This window comes from Halyomorpha halys, unplaced genomic scaffold, assembly GCF_000696795.3.
Source record: "Halyomorpha halys isolate HHAL.00 unplaced genomic scaffold, Hhal_1.1 Scaffold106.1, whole genome shotgun sequence".
Classification (NCBI taxonomy): Eukaryota; Metazoa; Arthropoda; class Insecta; order Hemiptera; family Pentatomidae; genus Halyomorpha; species Halyomorpha halys.
Genome location: NW_027111449.1, coordinates 1,612,272 through 1,635,679, shown reverse-complemented (window position 1 = coordinate 1,635,679; position 23,408 = coordinate 1,612,272). Strand labels below are relative to the sequence as shown.

The following is a 23,408-nucleotide window of genomic DNA, read 5'->3' as shown; positions in this document are numbered from 1 at the left end:
TGAGAGTATTTTTTTTTATTATTAACACAAATACATTTACTCTCAACATTTATTTCCAAACATTCCCCAATGTTCGGCCCCAATTTTCTAAGAGACAACCTTAAATATTGATGCCATATTCTCTAAAATTTGTCCTGCAGGCTAATTGCCCATGTCATATAAACTTTTTATATTTTAAACTTGAAGCTTTTTCACATAAATTATTCTCTCTATTTACTCTTACTAATATTCACAGTTTAACTGTTATGAATAATGTTAGTAAGAGTAAATAAAGACAATCATTTATTATTGACAATATTTTTCTTACAATTAGGCCGCAAATCGTCAAAAACTGAATCGTTAGATCAGAAAAAATTCCTATAAAAATCATTTTAAAATTACCTTCTTGAACCCTTCATTGAAAATATCTCTATTCGTTGTAAATTATAGAGTTAAATGAGCTTTAGGGAGGTAAGGAGGTTACCAAGTCGACTTCAATACCAACAGAAACCTCTTTCACTATGACATCTTACCTAGTTTCTTTTCGAAATTCTCAGAACTCTCAATCTAGTCTTGAACACCATGTAGATTGGGATTGTTTTGTTATGAAGTGGTTTTAGAGAAAATAATGTAATACCTGAGACATAACGGAAAACCGTTATTTACGAAAACTCCTCTAAAAAGAGCTATTAAATTCTAAAATTCATTGTGGCCTTGCTAATATAACTTAACAGCTATAGCCGTTCTTAGAATCCATTCTAATATGCTGAGGAAAATTCTGACAAGAGTAATAAGGAAAGTATATGGCCAGTAAGCCGGGTATCCTAGAAAAAAATAAACGGAAAAACCGACTTGAGTCGACCATCCTGGCGCCAGTAACACTATTTGATTCCTCTCTTTCATTCCATTATATACAAATCGAAATTTCTCGTTATGTTTTTCCTCTTCTTTACTTTGTTAATGGTTAACAAATGGTTAGTTTGACTTGACTATTAATGGAGCTTTATTGATTAAAATATAGTGACTAATCTTTTTGAATAATGCCTTCAGATGGCTTTTCCTATAGTGTATGAAACCAATAATCCAGCTTTTATAGTTGTTAAGTAAAATTCAGCATTTATAAAAGCTAACTCTATAAATGTTCTCATTGTTCAAATCCTTTCACACCTTGCACTCGAAAAGCTATGTTGCCCATCCTAATCAGGCGCTGGAATGCTATTAAAGTTTGACGGGCATATTTCTGGATACAGCATATGTTATTGACTTGTGTATGTTCCACCTTATTTTCTTCTAAGCCTATTCCTGATTCCTCGGGAATATTTCTTGGTAAAGAATATTCTAATATTCCGTCCTCTCTTCGCACCTCCCCCCCTTCGCTCCCACTGAGCTACGCGCCACTGTAAGTGAAAGTAGCATTACTCATTCACAAATCTTGGTCTTCATCACGGGGACTTAGCAACGTTTGCAATGCAATACCACATATTGTTGAAATATTTTCATTTGAGGAACCTTCTTCATTTACTCATATTTCGGAAATTGTATTATTTTCAAATCTTTTTAGTTTCAAAGAATTATTATCATCTTTTTCTACGATGAGATAATCACATCTTTAGATATCAACCCATATCTATTTGATCCCGGAAAACTTAGATGAAATGGTTTTAAAAATGTATCCTTATCATTGTGGGCTGAAGAAATGAATTGTATAAGGCAAATTATATGAAAAAGATGCCCTTTGTGTTTAAAAGCTCTGTTGAAGGAGGTTTTAAAATATATACTATATGTATATAAAGTGAGGCCTTATTCTATTACCCACAGGATAATCGGCCAATTTAAATATTTCTCAGAAATAGTCATCAACTAAACCTTTATTAAACCTTTTTACCAGGATATTTGATACAGACTTAAATAGCCTATTAGAAGATAAGAAAAATAAATAAATAAACAGAATCCTTCGAATCACTTCGATTGATAAAATTAAAATATAACAATATCTAAGAACAAGAAGTCAGGGAAAAATATGTATATAATAAAGGTTTATTATCCCCAAATCAGCAAAATTGTAACAATGAATGACTTTTTTATATTAGCTGTTTTTTTTGTTTTTTTTTAGCTTTTAATATTTAAGCTAATAAAATGTATTTACTAATATTTTATTTAAATTAAATTTGATATTTTTATAATAATCACTGTTTTTTAAGATTACACTATATATAACAATGTCCGAGAAATTAAACTACCCTTAAAACTTTTGCCATATTTTATTTATAAATTTTATGACTCTTTGAAGTCTTCACTTGTGTCCAGTTTGACCCAAGAGAGTTGGTTCTGGAAGAGTTTATCAATAATTTATAGAGAATAGGTCATTTAGAGAACCAAGAGAAGGATAAAAAATTTGAACTTCCAGATGAAGAAGATATAAGAAAATCCTTTCACAAACTGAAAAAAAAATCCACATCTTAGGTGTATTAGAGGCTGAGCTATTAAAGAAAAACTTTAACGAGTTCTGAGGGAACTTGAACTCCCACAGAACCTCATTGGATGTGTGAAAATTACAACAAATAAACCCTATCATGTAGAATCAGACCTACCGGGTTCAATAGGTGTTAACAAGGGAGTAAGAGTAGGATATCCTTACGCATCTTCTTTACAATTTAACTTCAGAAAACGCGGGTCGGAATTCAGTAATATAAACAGGTCACATCATTTTTACTAAACTAGAACATATTCTAGGATTTCCAGACAACTTTGACATTGCAGCCAGATCATAAAGAGCAATAGTAGAGGCCTTTACAGCCTTTGAAAGGTTGCCATCCGAATTTGGGTTGGTGGATAATGAACAAAAAAAAAAACCTAACGCTTACGTGTTGATGAAACAAAAAAAAGGAAATCAAGAACCCTTCCTAGAAATTGAACCTTATAAAATCTAAAAAGTAAATTCCTTGAAAATCACTTCCAAAGAAAGTTCCTATCTATTTAACATCACCGAAATTCACCTCTAAAAATCATTAATCAACACGTTCTCCCTTAGGACCCGAAGCATGAACAGCTTATGAGGGAACCACTCATGGGCGTATCCACCGGAGGGGGGCAGCTACCCGATGATACCGATAATAAGATATAAAACTCGTTCAACTTAGTAATACAATTTCTGTTTTACTAATGGTGGTTATAATTTCCACATCAAGCCCTGTAATTGATTAAATAAAAGAAACTCTTTAAAAATTCTTAGAAATTATTTGAACGTGTAGGATTAAAACTGATAGTGAATAAGTTTGAATACGTAAAATTCTCAAATGTTTACAGAGCATACAAAAATTAGAGAACTGAAGACCACAACTTAGAGGCCATACATTTTTTTGTTTTAAATTTTGTACGATTAGTTTATGGAGTCTTTTTGAACCTTTTCGATTTTTCAAAATCATTGTACCTAAATAAAGATTGTGGGAAGAAGTACACGAACCGTGCTCCGCTCAATGATAGTAAAAAAAAAAAATGAGGTAAATTTTAAATGAAAATGTGTCAAAACTAATCCAAATCAGGTTTAGATCCTTTTCTAGCAATGGTCATACAGCCGTTCTGATTTGATCTATGCTGTCGAAGACCCTTTCTTTAGTGTGTGCAACCAATATTTACAGTTTTAGATTACAGTTCTCCGATACCCTGGTAGGAACGATTAATTCTAGCAGGTGACAAAAAGTTTATATTTTCTATTTTAATTCATATCTTAAACTATGGATTAACTATAAGTTAATATCGCGGGATAATTAAATTTATCAGCTAAGGAATCTACCAGGTCAGCGGAGCTAACATCAGTTTGCCTCCACAAGTCTTCCTGACATGTCTCTCTCAGGATTGCTTTTCTTCTTCATTTACTTGTCTGTTATCAGTGGCCTGTTTGGACAGAGGATTGCATTGAATAAAAGTAATTTGTTGAACACAACTTTTCAAACAATTATTAATCTTTGGAAAATGTTTATTTTTTTCAATTTATTGAGATTTTTTTTGACAGGAAGACACTTTTATGACTAAAAAATCACTTTTTTATGTTGTTTTTTTATATACAATGGTAATTTTAATAAAGGAATCAGTAGCTGCTCATATTGACCACTAGCATGGAAGGTTCGATTTTCATATTATTTGGTCATTAAATGAAAAAAAAAAACAATGTTTTTAAATTTTCTACCACTATGTATGATCTTGTCAAAAGAGATATTAATTTTTATTCCTTGTTGATTACAAACCTCAACTTAATTTATTCTCTTCCCCACAATTCTCTATTTTTCCACATTTATCTTACCACTGGGCTTTGGCCTGCTGTTCCAGCTCAAACCAGTTCATCCAATAAAACCAAGTCAGTTGATGGAATGGACATCATGAAAAGCATTGGATTCTCAGCATCATCGGCAAAATCAAAGGCGGATAAGAGTATGTACTATACAATGGTGTCATTCTAATTGCAATTGTGTCCTACCTTAGTTCCAAATAATTCTACATTTTTATCAAATGTAGAGTTTTAAGTGAATCTTGAAGTTTGATTGACCAGTTATCTATGGATAAGTTTTAAGAACCAAACAAGTGCTTCTTTAACTAGTGAGATTTTAAAAGTTTTTTTTAGTTCTTAAAACTATCAACAGATAATAAATACATTAGACTTCAATATTCACTCAAAACTTAACATTGATCATTTATTTAGGAGGTTTTGTAGTTAAGGCTCATTAGTTAATTAATCTATTAAAATATGTAATATCAATAATAGCATGAATAATTTAAAAACTAGCCCAAAATGATCATATTTCATATCACTTTATGAATAAATGATTTAATTTCAAATTAAGTCTTCATAAAATTTACAACAATAAACAATTAAAAAATATTTAGCTATGTTATTTTGTTTTTTAACCTAGTGTGTGAAGTATATTCCAAATACGTTTATCGAACTGTGGAAATTATTCCGATGGTACCCGGACAAGAACCAAGAAATATTACAATTAGTGACTGTACTATGGAACCTCTTATTGTTGGTGGAGTTGATGCTAAGCCTAAAGAATTTCCTCATATGGTAATTGACACAATTTTTTTTCTGATTCATGAACTATTATCCCCATTAATATTGTGATTTTGGACCTCTCTATTCTCATTTGTGGAACAGAATCTAAAACTAAGAAAATTGATATTCTTTTTTTTAACTCAGGATTTGTTATTATCTAATCCCAGTGCAAGTTTCATCAATTCTGCTCATCTATATTGGTGTAGATATAATGATCTATTTGAAAAATGAGCTACGTGTGCTTCAAGAGTGACATATGTCATAAAAAAAAACACTAAAATACATGACCGAAGACCTTCATGGTCTTTAATACGTAATTGGGAAGGTGGAGCGAAAAAGGTAGTGCAGACAACCTCATAAATCAGCATCTATGAGTTGTTAGTAACATATAATCATGAGTTTTCAATGTTCAGAATTAAATCACACTCAGATTAGTTAAAGTATTTAAAATTTGAATAAGAAGAAAAAGAAATAATTTTGTTAAAACTTTAAAGTAGTGAAACTAAGTTCAAAGTAAAGTCTAAATAAATTCTGTTTCTCTGTCCATAACCATTCCTTAATTAATAGTTTTCTTCTATGATTTACGGACTATTAATATTAACACTCCTATAAAATTTACAACATTTAGGATGATCGTTTCCTTCAAACTATACTATACAGTACTCAGGAATCACATAATCTATACCATTCTTCGTTCATTATTATTTTTTTCAATTTTGAATTTTTTGTAAAATAATATTTGAAATTCATAGTCATAGCTTATTTTATATTTATTTACTTTTGTATTAATTAGGCACTTGTTGGTTATGAAGAAATCAAAACAAGAAAGATCAATTGGATTTGTGGAGGAAGTTTGATCAGCTCTAAATTTGTATTGACTGCTGCTCATTGTATTTTTGCAAACAACAGGTATTTTTAAATTTAATTATTATTTTATTTAGTTAATTTCTAGATATCTGTATAAATAGTTGAAATAACTTATTTGGTTTATATTTTACCGCACCCTCCAACCATTTTTTCCTTACATATATTTCCCACGGTCAACTATCTTTTCATCATTAAAAAATATAATTTAATAAATTAAATTTCAAAAGTAAATCATAAAATTGCAATTGCACTTCAGGAAATCAAGGCAGGGAAATGTTCCAAAGAAGTATGCCAGACAAAGACAATGGGCTTATTGAACAAGATAATCAATTACATTGTATAGTGATATATTAATTTTATTATTATAATAAAATTCTAACCCCACACAAACTTTAGTAGAGCCTCATCTAGAAAATTTAAAACAAGATTATAAGGAGTTTTAGTTTAGTTGGCTGATCAACTTTTTTATCAACTGGCGGAAAAGAAGCAACCATGATCAAGCAGCATATATATTTTTCGATTATAACCAAAAATTTGGTAATCCAAAACTACACAATTACTATAACTATATGCATTTTCACTTTATGATATATCTCTCACTAGACGTACATGATATACCATTTATTTTTCAGGTTCCAATACTGGGTCAGACTTGGAGATCTTGATACATCATCTGAGAGTGATGACAGTGAACCTGTAAATATTCGAGTAGCAAAAAAGATTATCCACCCTCAGTATAATGACAGACATGTGTACCATGACATAGCACTGTTTGAATTGGAATATGAAGCTACCTTTAGTAATTATGTCCGCCCACTCTGTCTACATACTAGCAAAGAGAAGAAAAGCGACAAATTAGTGGCATCTGGATGGGGATATACTCGATGGGGTAAGCCACAAAGTATAAATTTAATTCAAAATAAAAAATAATAGTTGTGGTATACATTAATTCAAAGTTATAAAACACACACAAGAAAAAATTATATAGATCTTTTATTATGTACAATGTATATTTTTCAGCAATAGATCTTATATGCTTACCCCATACAGAACGCTGGTGAGATCAAAGTTGGATTATGGTTGTAATATCTACTACTTATCAGAGATTACCACTCTGAAAATGCTGGATTGTACAACATGTGGGTCTGAGAATAGCCCACTGCTACTTTCAGTTCAAACCCAATCAATAGTCTCTATGTCAATGCTGGTGAGCCTAGACTTGACCTTTGAAGACAACAGACAACAGAAGACAATACAATATCTAAACTAGCAAAAAATTGACGTAATAAAGAGAGTATTCTTCACAGTCGGGGTTTTGTACTTTACTGCTCAATTTAAATATGAATCTACCTACTTTACATGAGACTAGAATATCACCAACTTGTCCTTCGAAACTTCCCCAAATTGGTTTGTCCCTTTGAAAAGCTTCACAAAAATAACACTTTTTTTCTCTGTCACCAATATGTAGTATACAGCCTAAATGGTTGCTATTTACAAGAGCTTAAATGCTTTCCATCACACAAAAAAAATAAGTTATCTGTACAAATTCAATGTCATGTTTGAATCCCTGAGCACTGCCAGTAACGAACCGGCTGATCAGGCAGCATAGGTCGCGATTTCTGAAGGAATTTCACTTTTAGAGGTACTTGTAGATGACTTCATTGCCCTTATTAAACAGAAAATTAAAGTGAAATGGGAGAAAATGTGGGCAAATCTTACATTTAATAAATTAAGGTAAATCAGAAGTGATGTCTCCCCTTGGATATCATCTATTAAAAATGTGCACAAAGAGGAGGTGATTTTGATGCTCCTTCAAATAGGTCATATGCTCCTGATCCTTGGTTATCTTATGACCCATGATTCTCCTGATACCATTAATCATATTTTAACTGACTGCCAAGCATACGACTCCCTCAAATCTTTATATAATTTACCAGCAGTCTTTGATTCCATTTTGCAGGATAACAAGCCAACTGTCAATACAAATTTGACTAGAGGTTTCCATGTAGCAATAGTTGTAATACATTACTATTAATTAGATAAAGGCAATAGTCACCCATGAGTGGTTGATGCCTTAAAATAATTTTTTTTAAAAATACTCTTATTTAATGACTTTTTAAAGGTCATGGCAGTCGGGAGAAACTAGATGAGTCCAATTGTCAAAAATTGAGTCAAACGAGTGTAAACTGTCCTTGGAAATACTTTTAAGTTGTGTTAAATAAAGTCTAGTTGCTTTCCACTCAGATTTTCTACTCAATGGAAAGTAACTAGACTAAACCATTCATACACAACATAAAAGATGTCCTGAGGACTGTTTACAGCCAGTTAACTCAATTTTATACAATTTGACTCACCTAGTTTATAAAACTGCTGCAGCATTATAATACGAAACACAAACTTCAAATAGATTACAATCTATAAGAGGGATAGATAAAGGGTTGAAGTAATACAATGATTGCTATGGTAACTTAAGTATTGAAAAACAAACATTTCTTACAGCCTTAACTAAATAATGCTGATATTTTCTTGAGGTTATTCTTTTCTATTTTTATTTGAAACTTTTTTTATGTGAAAAATAAAGTAAACATGAAAATACTCAGTTTTTTAAATAACATTATTGTGTTTAAATTGATATAATTTGTTTAATACATAAAAATTTATATTTATAGAAGGAAATCGCAGTAGTGAAAAACTTCAGAAAATAACTTTGCCTCTTGTATCCAATCAAAAGTGCAACAAATTCTATGATTCTCGTGAAGATCAAAATGTGATTCCAAATGGTATTGTTAAAGATTTGATGTTGTGTGCTGGGGGAGAGGAAAAAAAAGATACATGCCAGGTATATCTTAAGTTAAGTTAAATTCAAATCTATGTACTAACAGAGAAACCAATGAATTAAGTATGAGTTCAGAATCCACAATTCTAATCCTAAAATTATACAATTTTTCATTGGACACAACTTTAAAATAAATTAATGGGGATTAGCTTCAGCATGTCCAGCCAACTAGATGCCAGAAAAAAAATTGTTGAAAGGAATAAAATTTATTTAATAACAAATTAATTAATAATATTGAGGTAATGGTGAAAGTTATCATAAAGAATGGCAGCTATTGAAAGTGATAGTACTTTGAGTAAACAACCGATTAATAGAATAGATACTCTTATTGTACAACCTCAGGTTGCATACATACATTACTACCAGGAGCCCTTTATTATATGTTGATAGAGTTTAGGAATAAATGTGAGGTTAAATTAAGAGACATTTTAGTTTTTAAAAAAACATATAATTTTTAAGAAATAAAATAAATGTCTCTGAGGGTGCAGATAGCTTAGTTTTTAATACAAAAATTATAATTTAAAAGAGAAGGAAAGAATGGTTTAGGATCTCACACTATATCTAGTTGCCTTAATGTGCAGCTGGAGTCCCTGGTGGGTCCAAGCTGTGCCATTTTTTAAGAAACAAAAATGAAGGGAAAGATGGCTTAGTTTTTAAAAACTAATAAGGTCAAAATTAGTAATAAAAAATATTTAGTGATGACAGTAGAAAGTAATAATGAGGAAAACCCTGAATAAGGAATAAAAGTATATATGAAAAAAATTAAATTAAATAAATAAAAATTGAAGGAGTGGAATAGAAACAGTGATGGATTCAAGATATAGATCTAATAAGCATCAAAGAAAAGGTAGGATATATGGGGTAGGGAAAAAGAACCACTAAGTTATTATTTCTTAATTAAGTTTAAAATATGGCTGTAAGTATGTGAAATACAGTTTTATCGATTTTATGGTTGACAGGATGGTGTTCTAATCACATAATAGTGTGTAGGAATCGATTCTGAGATGAGCCTTTTGGTAGTTACGAACAGTGGCTAAAATAGTGGTGATGTGTTATTCTATATCATATATTACCATGTTTGATGCTCTTTACATACCTCTTTATAAATTGGTAATTTCATTATTATTGTAGTATGTTTGGTTTTAAATATAGTGAAGTAACTTTTATGTAGTTTGTTTTCTCAATTAAATAAAACCTACATATAAATATACTTCTATGACTTTGTCTACATTTATAATAGGTGGTCTGATCAAAGTCAAATGAACTATTAAGTGTTAAGGCATGTTCTGAGAGTTTGGAGGTGACTGGGCTATGGGAGGTTATGGATAATTTGTGTTGAGAAATAAGGAATCTCAGGTTATTTTTGGTTGTTTACTTGTGTTATATTTCTTTTTATCTTTGGTAATATTGTTTATTGCTATTTCATAAATTTATTTGACTAATTATGTCGTTATAATAATGAATTAATATTGTATTTTTCTATAGATATAAAATGTCACTATTGTATATATAACTTCTATTATTCTTGTTTGAAGGGCGATTCTGGAGGACCTTTGCAAATAATGCATAAGAACTTTTTCTGCATGTATTCAATTGTAGGAGTAGTATCTAATGGCAAAGGTTGTGCTTTGGGATACCCTGGTATATATACAAGAGTGTCAAATTATGTGGCATGGATAGTAGAAAACATTTGGCCATAGACTTTTGCTCTGGTTGAAATCATCAATCAGTAACATATATAAGAAGATTTATCTAAATCGATAGTATCTAAATCGATTCATATTACTTTTAGAAAAAGAAATGAAAAAATGTCTGTACTTCTTGACTTTTCTTGAAGTAAAACATGGTGTCTACTGTACTCACCATGTTTCACAGCCTCTTTGTCATTCAGCTAACCTAACAAAATTAAATTTTCAACTTTTAATTCTTCAACTATGAATGAAGTATATGGTAACTGGGCTTAGTAAAACATATAGATAAGAGACAACTTGGAATCAACTTACAAATGTTCCATTATAATCAGCAGAATATAAGATTTGTATTAAGGAAATCAAAAATTTAAAAAGGCAAGGAATCATCATATGCCAACCCTATAATAGCTGTTTAGTAGTTCGGAAGAAAGGTGCACCAGGTTAGAACAAGGAGAAACATAGGGTGGTCATCAATTATCGTTAACTTAACCATAATACGTCAATGAGACATATCTGATACCGAGGTTTAAGGATATCCTTCAAAGACTAGGGGTGGCTAAAATATTTAGCACTTTAGACTTGAAAGCAGGGTATCCTCAGATTCATATGTACTCTGAGGACCAATAAAAAACTGCATTTATTTTCAAAAGAGAGCACTAACAATTTACAAGGATGCCCTTCGGCCTGAAGAATGCACCTCTTACATTCCAGAGGTTCGTAGATGAATTCTTGAGAGGTTAGATAAATTGGTAAGCCAGATTTATATGGATGGCCTCCTGGTAATAAGTAAATAAGTTACAGACAATGTGAAGCATCAAAAGAACGTGTTTCAGAGGAAGCAAGAATTCAGACATCAACAATCTTGAAAGAAGTCATTACTAGGACAAAAATAGATACATTTTCTGAGACACCATACTTCGGGAGGAGTTAGACCAGATGTGCATAAGGTAGCAGTCTTACATCGGATAGCAGTGCTGATTGAAGCACAATAATTGAAAATGTATAAACCCGCTACAAAAGAAACCAGTTCTAGCATTTTCCGACTTACAAAAGCAATGCACAGACAGATGTTAATGAGTACACATTGGGAGCAGTGCTGCCCAGGAAAGTAAGACAGAAGAGTGTTCCGTTGCATACTCTCGTAGAAAGGCAATTACTATGTTTTACACCTAGTTGTTGCATCACATTGTTGAGGTTCTTTTCTATAATCAGAGTATAGTTTAGTTCTTTAGGATAATCCTGGGAACTTTTTAAATAATATATTTAACAAATAAATTAAAGGGTTATTTCAAGAAATAGTTATTTATGGAATAACAATTATCCACCAAATAATAATTTGTTGAAATATTCTCAATGTTGTGACTGTATTCACCGTTATGATAGTATCTACTGTTGTTGCGCTAGGTCTTGTGTCACAGTTTACAGTAAAAGTAGTGTCGGTGAAGCTACTTTCATGCTAAAACATGTTTACAGGGTAACAAAACATTCAAGGTACACTAAATGTCAGATACCATGTTTTACGACAAAGTCCCTCAATTATTTAAAAACATGGGTGTAGCACATGACAAGGTAACAAGAACTCATACTTGGATGAAAAACATTGTATCTGCTAGTATCCCTTCTCTATTATTTGTTATGCACATAAAAAAAAAAATTGTGAGTAGCAACTTATTAAAGTTTAATACCGCCACCCCCTTGTATTTGTAAGCAGTGCTTATTTACAATACAATAAACCTTTGGTGTATAATATGTCTATAATTCTACTATTATTTTCAGAATTGTGTTTTCAACCTGGAAAAAATATTTTTTTCTCTTATCTCTTTAAGTTAATTATCAAATTCTTTCATAATTTATATTTATTCATTTTTCACTACTAGTAAAAACATAAGAAGGTTAATTATTTGAAATAAACAAAATTTAAGGTATTTGCAAGGCATTTAAGTCCTGCCATACTATTTTAATGAGGATAAGACCAAGCTGATCTTAAAAATAATTTAATTGTACATTGAAATACTGAGTTTAATGAAAATTGTTGGAGTTCTTTGAGAAAAAAAAATGTGAAAAATTGATTCTACATCAATGCACTGGCCACTTTATTCACTGACTTCTGGTCAGTAAATTTTGCCAAAAATTTGTTACACTCTAGGACATAAATCCAAACCTCAATCATGCCCTGTCAGTTTGTTACCTCCAATTATAATTTATATAATCTCAACTATTGAAATTGTTGGTTGTTGGCTAGTTGCATTATAATTTGCTTAGTGTATACATATCTGATAGCTGACTAGAGTGTTGGCTCAGTTGCACTCTAAACACAATAACCGAATCTTGGTTGAAACTCAAAGATAAAAGGAAAATGTGAACAAAAAGTTTTTAAATTTTTCTGCCTTTCTGTGTTACAGTTTGTCTTTATTCAAGGATTGATAAATGATGACATCTATAAAGAATTAGACAACAGATATCTGTTGTAACAGCTGGTGAAAAACTTGATATTACATTGAGATAAGCACTTTTGTTACTTACACTTTGAAATTCTAATGTCTTGGGCCTTGAACTCTTACAAATAAAAACATGAGTGAGTAAACATGCTTTATAACAAAAATTGTTGAAAATTGATCATTTCTTTGAATGAACGTTTTATGAAATGAAAAAATAATTTTATTCTGAGACATGTCTCCTAAGAATAAATACATGGTTTATACATTATGATTATTTGTATGGCAAGCATTTAAAAGTTTCCAGTAAGCAAAATTAAATTACATTGAGATCTTGCCTTTAATACTATTTATAATGTTAATCAATATATGCTAATTAGTTTACAATGGTGCGGAGGTTGTGTTATGCAATAAGTGATGAAATAGGTGTTGTTTAAAGGAAAGAATGGATGAGGATTGGCAAATGGAGATGGGGAGAGAGTTCCAGAAGGAGATTACACGTATGACAAAGGATTTCCTGAAGATGTTTCTATAGGAAGGCATATATAAATCAGTCGGTTGGGATCTGGTGTTTAATGAATGGATGGATGAACGAAGAGTGAGGAGATCAAGGATGTAGGAAAGTTTTTTTATTTTAAGAACTTGGAATAGGAAAACACCAACGAGGTTGGTTAGAGCCACTTCAACTCGGTATTCCAACAGGAGACTCGAGAGCGCCTTGGAAACCCAAAGATAAATCTTACAAAACAATTCATGAGTCTCTTCAATCTTAACTGCAGATAGCCCCCCACAAACCAAGGAACCGTAGTCAAAGTGGGGGAAGACGAGAGAGGATACTAGGAGCTGATGGGTGTTCTGAGGAATGGAATTATGAAATCTTAGGAATTGTTAAAGTACAGTTATGGATTTATGTGTGATTTGAGAAATATGATTATTCCAGGAGAGATGTTGTTTGAAGGTGACTCCAAGGTTTTTTATTATAGGATAGAAGTGAATCGGTGGGTTGTTAAGGAAGAGTAGGGGGTAGTAAGGGAAGGAATGAAGGAGGCGCTAGGAACCAATAAGAATGGGCTTGGCTTTTTTTCAGGTTCAAATCATTATTTAATGCCCATGTGTTAATACTATTAATATCTTCTTGTATCTTTTGGATGGCCTCAAGCATCTTGGAAGGATGGAAGAATAGATAAATTTCAAGATCACCTGCATATAGGTGGTATTGTATGTGGGGAATAGAATCAGGAAGATCATTAATATAAATGGAAAAAAGGGTTGGTGAAAGTGAGGACCCTTGAATAACACCCTGTGTCAGAAGGGGAGAGGAAGGAGATTTGTTTGGAATGATGAGACAGGAAGCAGAGGAACCACTTCAGGACGGAGAGTAACTCCTTCAGGACACTATTTGACATGGAAAAATTATGAAGTTTACTGAGGAGGATCTTATGGTTAACAGAGTCAAATGCTTTTGAAAAGTAAAAAATAACTAAAATTGATATATGATGATTGTCTATAGCGGATTGGAGATCTTAAGAGATTTTCAATAAAGTGGATTGTGTGGAATGTTGTGAGCGAAAACCGGATTGGAAACAATTAAGGAAAGCTTTTTGTTCAAGAAAATTATTAAGTTGGGAGTGGACTAATCTTTCTAGTGACTTGCCTAGATTATATAAAATGGATATTGGCCGAAAGTCGGAAACTGAAGAAGGAGAAGGTACTTTGTTCAATAGTTGGACCAGGACTTTCTTCCAGGCTTTGGGAAAAATGGATTTTTTAAGGGAGAAGTTATAAATGTGCAGAAAGGCAGGAAGAATGGTGGGGAGACAAAGTTTGATGATCTTTACAGGAATATGGTCTAGGCCTCAATTGTTAGTTCTGGACTTGAAGACTGCTGAGATTAAATCATCTGGGAAAACATTTAAGAAATAAAAGTTATTGGGATCAAATGGGATTTAAAAAGAGGAAAGGTTGCATAAGGTTGTTGAAGGAGAAGGAGCAGCAAAGGAGTTAAGATCATCCGGAGTAACAGGATAATATGGACAGGATTTGGAGCTTACCATGGAGAGGGTCTTAAGAATTTTCCATTTGGATTTAGGATCAGGTGCTTGGGATAGGATGTTGTGAAAGTATTGCTCCTTAGCGGGGCGTAAGGATGTTTGGCTAAGGTTTTGGAGGGACTTTTAGGTGGAATAGTGTCCTGAAATTCTGGTGCGTCTGAAGCGTCTTCTGGCCGCATCTTGTCTTCTCATCAATTCTCTTATTTCTAAGTTGATCCAGGGAGCCGGAGAGCGTTTCAAGGTTCGGGTTTTAAGAGGAGCATGTTTGTTTAAGAATTTTAGGAGATTTGAGGACAGGCATTTGACCTTAACGCCAATGGATGAAAGTGAATAGATAGATTCTAAGGAGAGGGAAATTTCATCAAGACAGGGACCGATGTTTTCTATGGTTAATGCATCAAGGTTTCGTCAACTAATTTTCTTTGGTGTAAGCCTGGGAGTGGGAACATTGTAAGAAATTTTGATGAGGTCATGGAAGGAAAGAAAGGACATAGGAATTTGGGAGGAGGGCACAAGGTTCTGCGGAGTATTGATAATAAATACATCAAGCCAGGTATCGGTGGATTGGGTAAGATGTATGGATTGGTAGGGAATGATATAAAGGTCTAGGGAGAAAATTAGGTCCATTAGGTATGATTGATCGGAAGGGTCTATGAAAAGGTTAGCGTTGAGATACCCTGCGATTATTACATTTTGGAAGAGAAGAATGTATGAAAGGAAGGAGGATTCAAATGTATCATCAAAACAGACTCGAGGTGGGCAGTAAATGACAATATAGAGGAGGGAAAAGGAGCTTGAAATAAGTTGCACAAAGATATATTCCAAATGGAGGGTGTCAAAGGAAGGAGACTTCAGTAGGATTCTAGCCCTCAGACTGTTATGAACTTATAAGGCACCACTACCAGTAAGGTCATTAGGGGGGGGAGGAGATAGAGGAAGTTGGGATATTGGGTTTAAGCCACGTTTCTGAGACGGCAATGGTTTTATTTGCTTATCTTCAACTCAAAGTTCTTTATTAATTGCTTGATTTCTCCATGAATTTAATGGTTCATACCTTTAAAAAAACATTAAATTAACTTTATTTATAATTTTTAAATTTGTAGCATAATACTTTCATCCAATCATATCTTAAAATATTTAATAAAAAACAATGTATATGAACCAAAGTTATTGAAAGATAGGTATACTATTTTACAAATAGTAAAAGACAAATCAATTGATATAACATCAATAATTCATTAACAATTGAAAGTAAAACATTGATTAAGATTTTCTCTTGCTTGGTATTATTGATTAATTAACATATATCTTATTCATATTCTTTTGTACCATCATCAGGTATTTACTAAATTATATATTAATTTAATTGTTTAAAAATTAAACATTAAATTAAAAATTAATTTAAAAACATTAGTACATTTCATAAAATTACAATATCTATACTTAAAGAATTTAAAATATTATATCTTATTGTTCCACATTTATCATATTATTTGAAGACACAGGCACAATTACTTCTAAGTTATAAAAACTTCTTTGGTAATTTATTTTAAAGAATAATTTGAGATTAAAATGATAGCTATTAGGATGGATATGATTTATGAATTATATAATCAAGTACTCTCTAAAATAGTAATGATATACAACAAACATTTTTTATAAAATATAATGGATAATTGAAATGGATTATTAGACACATTAAGAAACAAATGAAAATATCAAAAGATGTACTAGAGGGGGAACTAGTCGACCAGGGCCCTGTTTCATAAAAAAATATAAACTAATACTACTAGTCTTGTCAATTTAACTTAATACAATTACATTGACTTGTACAATAGTAACTTGTACTTTAGTACTTTTTAACTCCTGTAATATCACTAATAGTACTCCATATCATGAAAAAAAATAAGTGTTAGCGTAATTAACATCTTGTTTCTATAATCGTATTTTGAACTAATCTATTAGCTTTCATTATGAAACAGGGCCCAGGTGGGTCTAGTAGTCTTTTTGCCACTCCCTGACAGCTACCTAGAGCAGCGGTTCACAAATTGGGTGCTACAGCACCCATTCATTCATAGCAGATTCAGTTTTATCTTATTTTCTCACATACTCAACCCACAAAATTTTTTTAGCTCAACAAAGGTGCCATGAAATTTATTTTAGCCCAATAAGGGTGCAACTGACCTACAGATTGTCACCTCATATTAATCAGTATGAGAGGGTCTAAATTTATTTTTTTGAACTACCAAGGAATAAATACTACCAGTCCCATTTGGAAATCAAACCCACACTTCCGAACCGTCACAGTCTCAATAAAAGATGTAGGAGGAAAACATATTGGAGCATATCGCCAGTGACTCATGACTATCATCACAGTTCTGCTGTAAGACCATTTAGACTGACGTACGATTGTCATAGCTGACTATATTGATAGGCCCTAATTATGTTATCATGTGAAAGAATAGTATTAATGAGAATGCTCATATTCTATTTAGGTACCTCTCATTTTTTTAAAATTTTCAAAATCTTCATTTATGAACATTTAATGAGTTTACATCAATGAAGTAGTATTCAACTGCAGAAATCTATGGGATACCGTATGGTCCTCTATGGACCCCGTTTAATTCTCATGTAATTTTTGTTATCTGTTGTTAGGAAAGTAATAATAACATAATGAAAAGTTCTAAAAGTAAACATTGTTAATATTCCTTTCCTCATTGGAAGACTGATTTTCTCATTTGCTTTAATAATTAAACAAATACCTGGATACTAGGGTACAGCCTTCAAAAACAAAAAGTTTTAATCTACAATGTTAAATGGATTCTTTAACTTCACTTTTCTAGAACTCCACAGTGAATTGAACTATTTCTAGAACTAACAGCATAAGATCCACATTAGGAATATTTTAAATAGGATTTTCACTTCCATATCTCAAAAAGTTGTTCGCTAAAAATAGCAGGTAATGAAACAGATAAACTTATATTGGAAAGAAACAGATAAACTTATATTAGAAAGTAACAATTATCTTGTTGAAAAGCTCATATTCATGCAGAGTTCATGATCTCGTATATCTCCCCAGCCACCATTTCCTTTTCTTACCATGTCCTTGTTTTCAACATTAATAAAATTAAGGGTCAGCTGCTTGGGATAAAGATTTCTTTTAGCTTTAGCAAGCACTTTCTGCACTTTAGAAATAAGAGCTGTACTTTCACAGTTAGCTTTTTTATGAACTCCGCTAAAAAAAATAATAATACAGAATAAATTATTTATGCTTACAAAATAAAATTTACAGTAACTAATCAGCTCAAATCAGAATTTTTCTGATACTAAACTAAATTCTTCACCAATCTTTATTAATATAATATCTATATGTGGATTATATAACTACAAAAGTGCACCTCCGTTAGGAGTATAAGCATATTTTTATTTTTATCAATCCTCAGTGTTAGGCCTTTTAAATAAAAGAGTTTAAAAACGAAACCACTCTTGAATATGGCTGAAACATTGCTTGATATCTAGTGAGTAACGATGCTTACTAAAAACAAACCATTTCCAATACTATAAGTGCCAGCTCTTGGATTTTCTAAGGACTTATTAACCTTTCCCCTCATAGAGCTGGATGATAGAGATCTTATGTATACTGCATTATGAATCCTCTTTCAACATAGGTATGGCAATTTGGCAATTTGAGCTGCCATAAGGGTTCTTACATGATGCTTCATGCTTTACATGAAGTCAGGTGACCCTAGCCCTAAATGGACTCAATCATTTACCAGGTGCATTTGGGGTTTTATGTATCCAGAACAATAATTATATATAAAGAAGTAGTTTTGAGAACCTTGAGGTTCCTGAATCAGCTTTGCTCATCAGAACGTACAGGGCAGCACAACAATCTTACAAGATCAGTACGTGTTTAAGGCTAAGAGTGGTGGATTGGTGAGTCCACCAGAGTACCTAAGGATAAGGATTCACAAAGACCTAAGGAGATGTAAAATGATTATTCACGAGAATTACAAAGAAGAATAGAACTAGCAGTGGATAAAAAACATTGGTAGTACTTCCTATCCATTAGGTAAAGGTTGGAACCATGGAAAGAATATTAATCCGGAAAGAATATTAATCCCCTATGCTGCAACATCCTGGAGACAACTGGATTGTACTTCCAATGAGACAATCAGGGCGAAACTCCAGAAGGAAACTGGAATCTAAATCTTGACAGAGTAAGCGATCCCTCAGCTTATGTCTGAGAAGTGCTCGTTTTAGTAATACATTATGTTGAAAGAAAATTGTAGGCTCACCCCACTTCTTTCTGGTAAAAATGGAACCCTAGTCCAATACCAACTGATTAGGAAAGGCCCCATCAGGTAAGGATGGTGACCTAGGATAAGAAACAGGCATGGTTGCAAAAAAAGAAGATAAATAAAAGAAAAAAAGGATAGTTGTCGCCCTATGCAGAGCCACATTCTTAGCAATAACAAACACATGACCTTGGTGTAAGAACCTATACCTATTGGCTGTGAGATAAATAAATGAGGAAATAAAAAATATATCTCACTATATATAAAAATTAAAAATCTTCTATAAAACACTAAATTTTTAGTGTGGAAGGTATTAATAATTAAGAAACTTTTGCTCACCAATATCCGATATGTAATACTCTTGAGCTCTTCATAACCATGGAAATCAACTTCGATTTCAAGCATTGCTGTGACACTTCCTGCAAGCTCCAGTCCCAGTTGTAATCATCATGAGAACAGAAGAATTTGGCACATTTGTGTAATTCAATCCAAACTGATCTGTTAAATGCCATACCCAAATTGCTGATCCATGGAGTAACTTCAACCTATGATAGAACATCAATATAATATTCCGAATAATAGGAAAAAAGTAATAAAATAAAATTTTAGTTATGTATATACACTTCTTAACATTCACATTCATTTAATAAGAAATTCTACTCAAAGGTTTCTCATAATTAATTAGAATGAAAATTACATTTTCCTAGAACTCTACTTTGTAAATTAAATACGAAGCAATTATTTAGAAAAAATAAATAAACAAGAAACCTTTAAAATCCATCCTTTAAACTTTAATGCAGGTAATATCTGCTGTTTCTGTTTCTGTTTCTGACCATCATTTTCATTTCTTCCTATCTAGAACCTTGGATAAACCAAAGAGATTTAATGAATATGCAAAATAAAGAATATATATGAAGAATTCCTTACAGTAAAGTTAATTATAGTTTAATTAACAAACAGCTGATTCACCGGATCCTAGCTTTGCGTTATCCTTGCCGATAATATCTCTCCTACCTATCTTCTTATTCTTATAATAATTGAACACGAAGAAATGAGGCCTTCTGAAATCTCTTTACTTATCCTTCATACACATCTGTTACATAAGCTAGACCTGAGAGACTGTTTAAACACCAAACAATTGAAATAAATTTAAGGGAATACTTAACATATATATTAGAGACATACAGGTCCCAGTGCGCTCAGTTCGGAACATTGGGTTCAATTTCCACCTGGGGCAGTTTACATTCATTTTTCGGCATCCTGAGGAATGAATCTTGACAATCCCACCTTGGTTAGGAAGCGGCCGCAACGCAGTTAGCCGCCAGGGATTGGCAAAAAGGACCACTAGGCCCACTTGCCGGACTTGTTCTCCCCACCAAATACCAGTATTGGTACCAGTAACATATATATTATACATCCCGACTACAATATGAAATCTGTGTAGTCAAAGTGAGCCAACAAAAAGAAATAAAATAAGGTTAGTATTCATGAATGACATTAGAAAATCTTTACTTTCTTTTAAGCTTTTTTGAGAAGACTACAAAGAGAACAAAGACAGATACGTTAAGTACAGTTTATTACTATTTTTTCATTGATGGTTACTAAACTAAAAAAAATTTAACCAATATTGTATAGACCCCAAATACATAAATATATACAGATCTGTCTGAATAATAAAAGCAGTGGCTAATTTCAATATGGAAGTAATTTTATGTTGTATTCTCTTCTCTTTTTTGTCATATTGAAGTAACACAATACTAGTAGTGATAGCAGTACATATAAAGCAAAACAAATGCTATTATTCACTTCATTGAGATATATAATGAAAAAAAAGTGATATTTTTCATTAGTAAAAGAATCTTCATTTGAGAAAATTGTTTTTACCTTTTCATTGTCACGGTAATTGTGGCTAGTCTTGTGGTCGGTTCCGAGTGACAGTATACTACATTGGGGGCAAGTTGTACTGCATGCTATCTGCATCAGTCGCAAAAGGTGAAGAAAGTCTTCAGCCACATAATGATCTTCCTCAAGGAACAACACCAGACCTTCAGATATTAAAAAAGATCATTAATAATCTATGGTTTTTTTTTATATTAGATGATCATATGATCATATTAAAAAGTTATGAACATATTTGTTCTAGACCACACACAACCACCAGATTTTTCCCAATAGCTACCCACTTTACAGAGGGTGAGTAAGAATTTTGAACCTACAGGTTTGACTCACAACTACAGTAACAAAATAAATAATTATCTGAAACAACCATATTTGAACCAGAGTCCGAAGTAGTAGTCCAGAGTGGAGTAAGTAGCACAACGCCTAACTCACTGATCTACCCCTTTCCAAGTAATACTTCTATAATGGTTCTGATGAATTGGCATAATACAGAATAACATTTGTCTTCATGATTGTTTTTACAGTTAAAAATTTTTATATTTTTCCTGTGGCCTCTTACTACTGCTGAATCCATAGCTGGTTGAAATTAATTTTTAAACAAAATTCTGTCCAAGATTTTAAATTATAGTCGCTAATTTTTAGTATATATACTTCATATAATTATACCTAAGTTTTTTAAATATGTGTATCTCGGTTTTTCTTCAGTCATGCAGTGTGTTGATAAATGTTCTACATCTGTTTATTTTATATTTTTATCATACCTACTCATCATCCCCCAGAGTCAAGCCCTATATTGAACTTTTTTAGTCTGTCAGTTCCAAAAGATGATTATTGGTATATGGATTAAAATTCTCATTGACTTGTTCTAGTAACATTTTGAGCGAAAAATCTTAGTTTCCTGTTATACTATACTTTATGTTAGGCTAACAATTTTACAGAAGTTTTTTTAATCATGAATTAATGCACGTGGAAAAATTTAATAAATAAGATTACCTGCATGATTTCTAGTAACCTCTAGCTCATTGAAAACTCTATTTGCTTTCCACCACCAGTGATGTTTTATTTGAGTATATTTAGCCTCCCTATAATGACCGTAGAGATCTGGATGATCAGCATTCGTACACTTTAGTATTTGAGCCCTGAAGGAAGATCATTATTAATAAATAGATATGTTCCACAGATTCTTATTCCTTTAAACCGGACACAAAAGAATTTAATGGATACATCCAATCGATCTCTCATCTGGTAATAACATTGTCAAAAAACTCACTGCTTATGATTGATATTTCTTGGACAGTCTCCTTTAGCTTGTCCAGGAAATGTATCAGGATGTGTTTGAATAGAGAAAGGATAAAATATCTGCATCACTCTTGCAAAGTCCACACTCTGTACCAGCTCATTTAGTTCTGGATCATAAAAATCATGGGAGAATATTATCAATGTTTTCTCGATACCCCGACCTTGAGCTAGGCTAACAATGAGGTGCCGCAAATAAACTATCCTCTTATGAACCTGCAATGACATCATCATTGTTAAGTGTGATAATTTCGAGAGAGAAAAAATGTATCAAGAAGAAAAGATAAAATAATTTTTTTTCTATCTTTGGTGTAGAATTTTAAATTGGTTTCAAATTAAAATCAATAAAATACCTGGATAACAATAATGATGGTGTCATTTTGAACAGGACCAAAAATATTTTCATTGATGATAGTCTGTGCTGCATTATATTTGTGTATGTTCCTTAGTATTTCCTCAGGCATCAACTCACCATTTCCTTTTAAACTACTAGCATTTGTTGGTTTCAAAACAAGGAATTTGTGGAGCACCTAATTAATAGGAAATAAATAATTCACAGAGTCCACTTAAGGTATAAATAGATTCCTTCCATTTAAACTACCACAAATTAAAATGAATCACTGTATGGCAACTACTGGTCCATAAGAAGTGATTGATTTTATTTAAAACTTTGATTAGGTTCAGTTCAACTAGTGTTTTTTTTCTTTTAGTTTCTTATATTAATTTTATAAATTGGATCACTTTGCTAATATAATGTTGTAATAATTAAAAATAATAAAATTTTACAGATTATTGGAGGAGAGTAAGGTTGCATTTTAAATCGCTTTTAAAAAGGAAAGTTTTTGAGAAAAAAATCTAATGTATTAAGGGCGTCGCGGAAAAAATCCGACTATTTAGGGAGCTGCAAACCGAAAATGATTGAGAACATCTGGTTTTGAGGATGAATATCAGAAAACATTGTGGTGTGTCCAAATGGTTTGAGGATGAATATCAGAAAACATTGTGG

At 32.0% G+C, this 23,408-nt stretch overlaps 2 protein-coding genes across 2 annotated transcripts in view; one reads left to right on the top strand and one right to left on the bottom strand.

Annotated features, from left to right (window-relative positions):
• Window positions 1-3,789: 3,789 nt before the first annotated feature.
• Window positions 3,790-10,649, top strand: LOC106677651 (venom protease). The gene is made up of 7 exons (XM_014415698.3): window positions 3,790-3,904; window positions 4,306-4,407; window positions 4,887-5,041; window positions 5,823-5,938; window positions 6,529-6,785; window positions 8,566-8,735; window positions 10,268-10,649. Exons 1-7 carry the CDS (start codon window positions 3,820-3,822, stop codon window positions 10,430-10,432), a joined length of 1,050 nt encoding a protein of 349 aa, XP_014271184.1. The 5' UTR covers window positions 3,790-3,819; the 3' UTR covers window positions 10,433-10,649.
• Window positions 10,650-12,793: 2,144 nt separating this feature from the next.
• The window catches only part of LOC106677707 (alpha-1,6-mannosyl-glycoprotein 2-beta-N-acetylglucosaminyltransferase), a gene marked incomplete in the record, with an annotated part of 27,589 nt that continues 16,974 nt past the window's right edge, over window positions 12,794-23,408 (bottom strand). The window contains 6 exon segments of the mRNA XM_067049455.1: window positions 12,794-18,144; window positions 19,547-19,752; window positions 21,092-21,252; window positions 22,100-22,245; window positions 22,377-22,618; window positions 22,756-22,932. Coding sequence (XP_066905556.1) covers window positions 17,931-18,144; window positions 19,547-19,752; window positions 21,092-21,252; window positions 22,100-22,245; window positions 22,377-22,618; window positions 22,756-22,932 — 1,146 coding nt within the window.

Excerpts from the sequence above, each read along its gene's own strand:
- LOC106677651 (XM_014415698.3), top strand. The coding sequence starts at position 3,820 with ATGTCTCTCTCAGGATTGCTTTTCTTCTTCATTTACTTGTCTGTTATC. Across the intron at positions 3,905-4,305 it reads GAGGATTGCATTGAATAAAA|CTCAAACCAGTTCATCCAAT; the intron begins GTAATTTGTTGA and ends CTGCTGTTCCAG. Across the intron at positions 8,736-10,267 it reads AAAAAAAAGATACATGCCAG|GGCGATTCTGGAGGACCTTT; the intron begins GTATATCTTAAG and ends TCTTGTTTGAAG.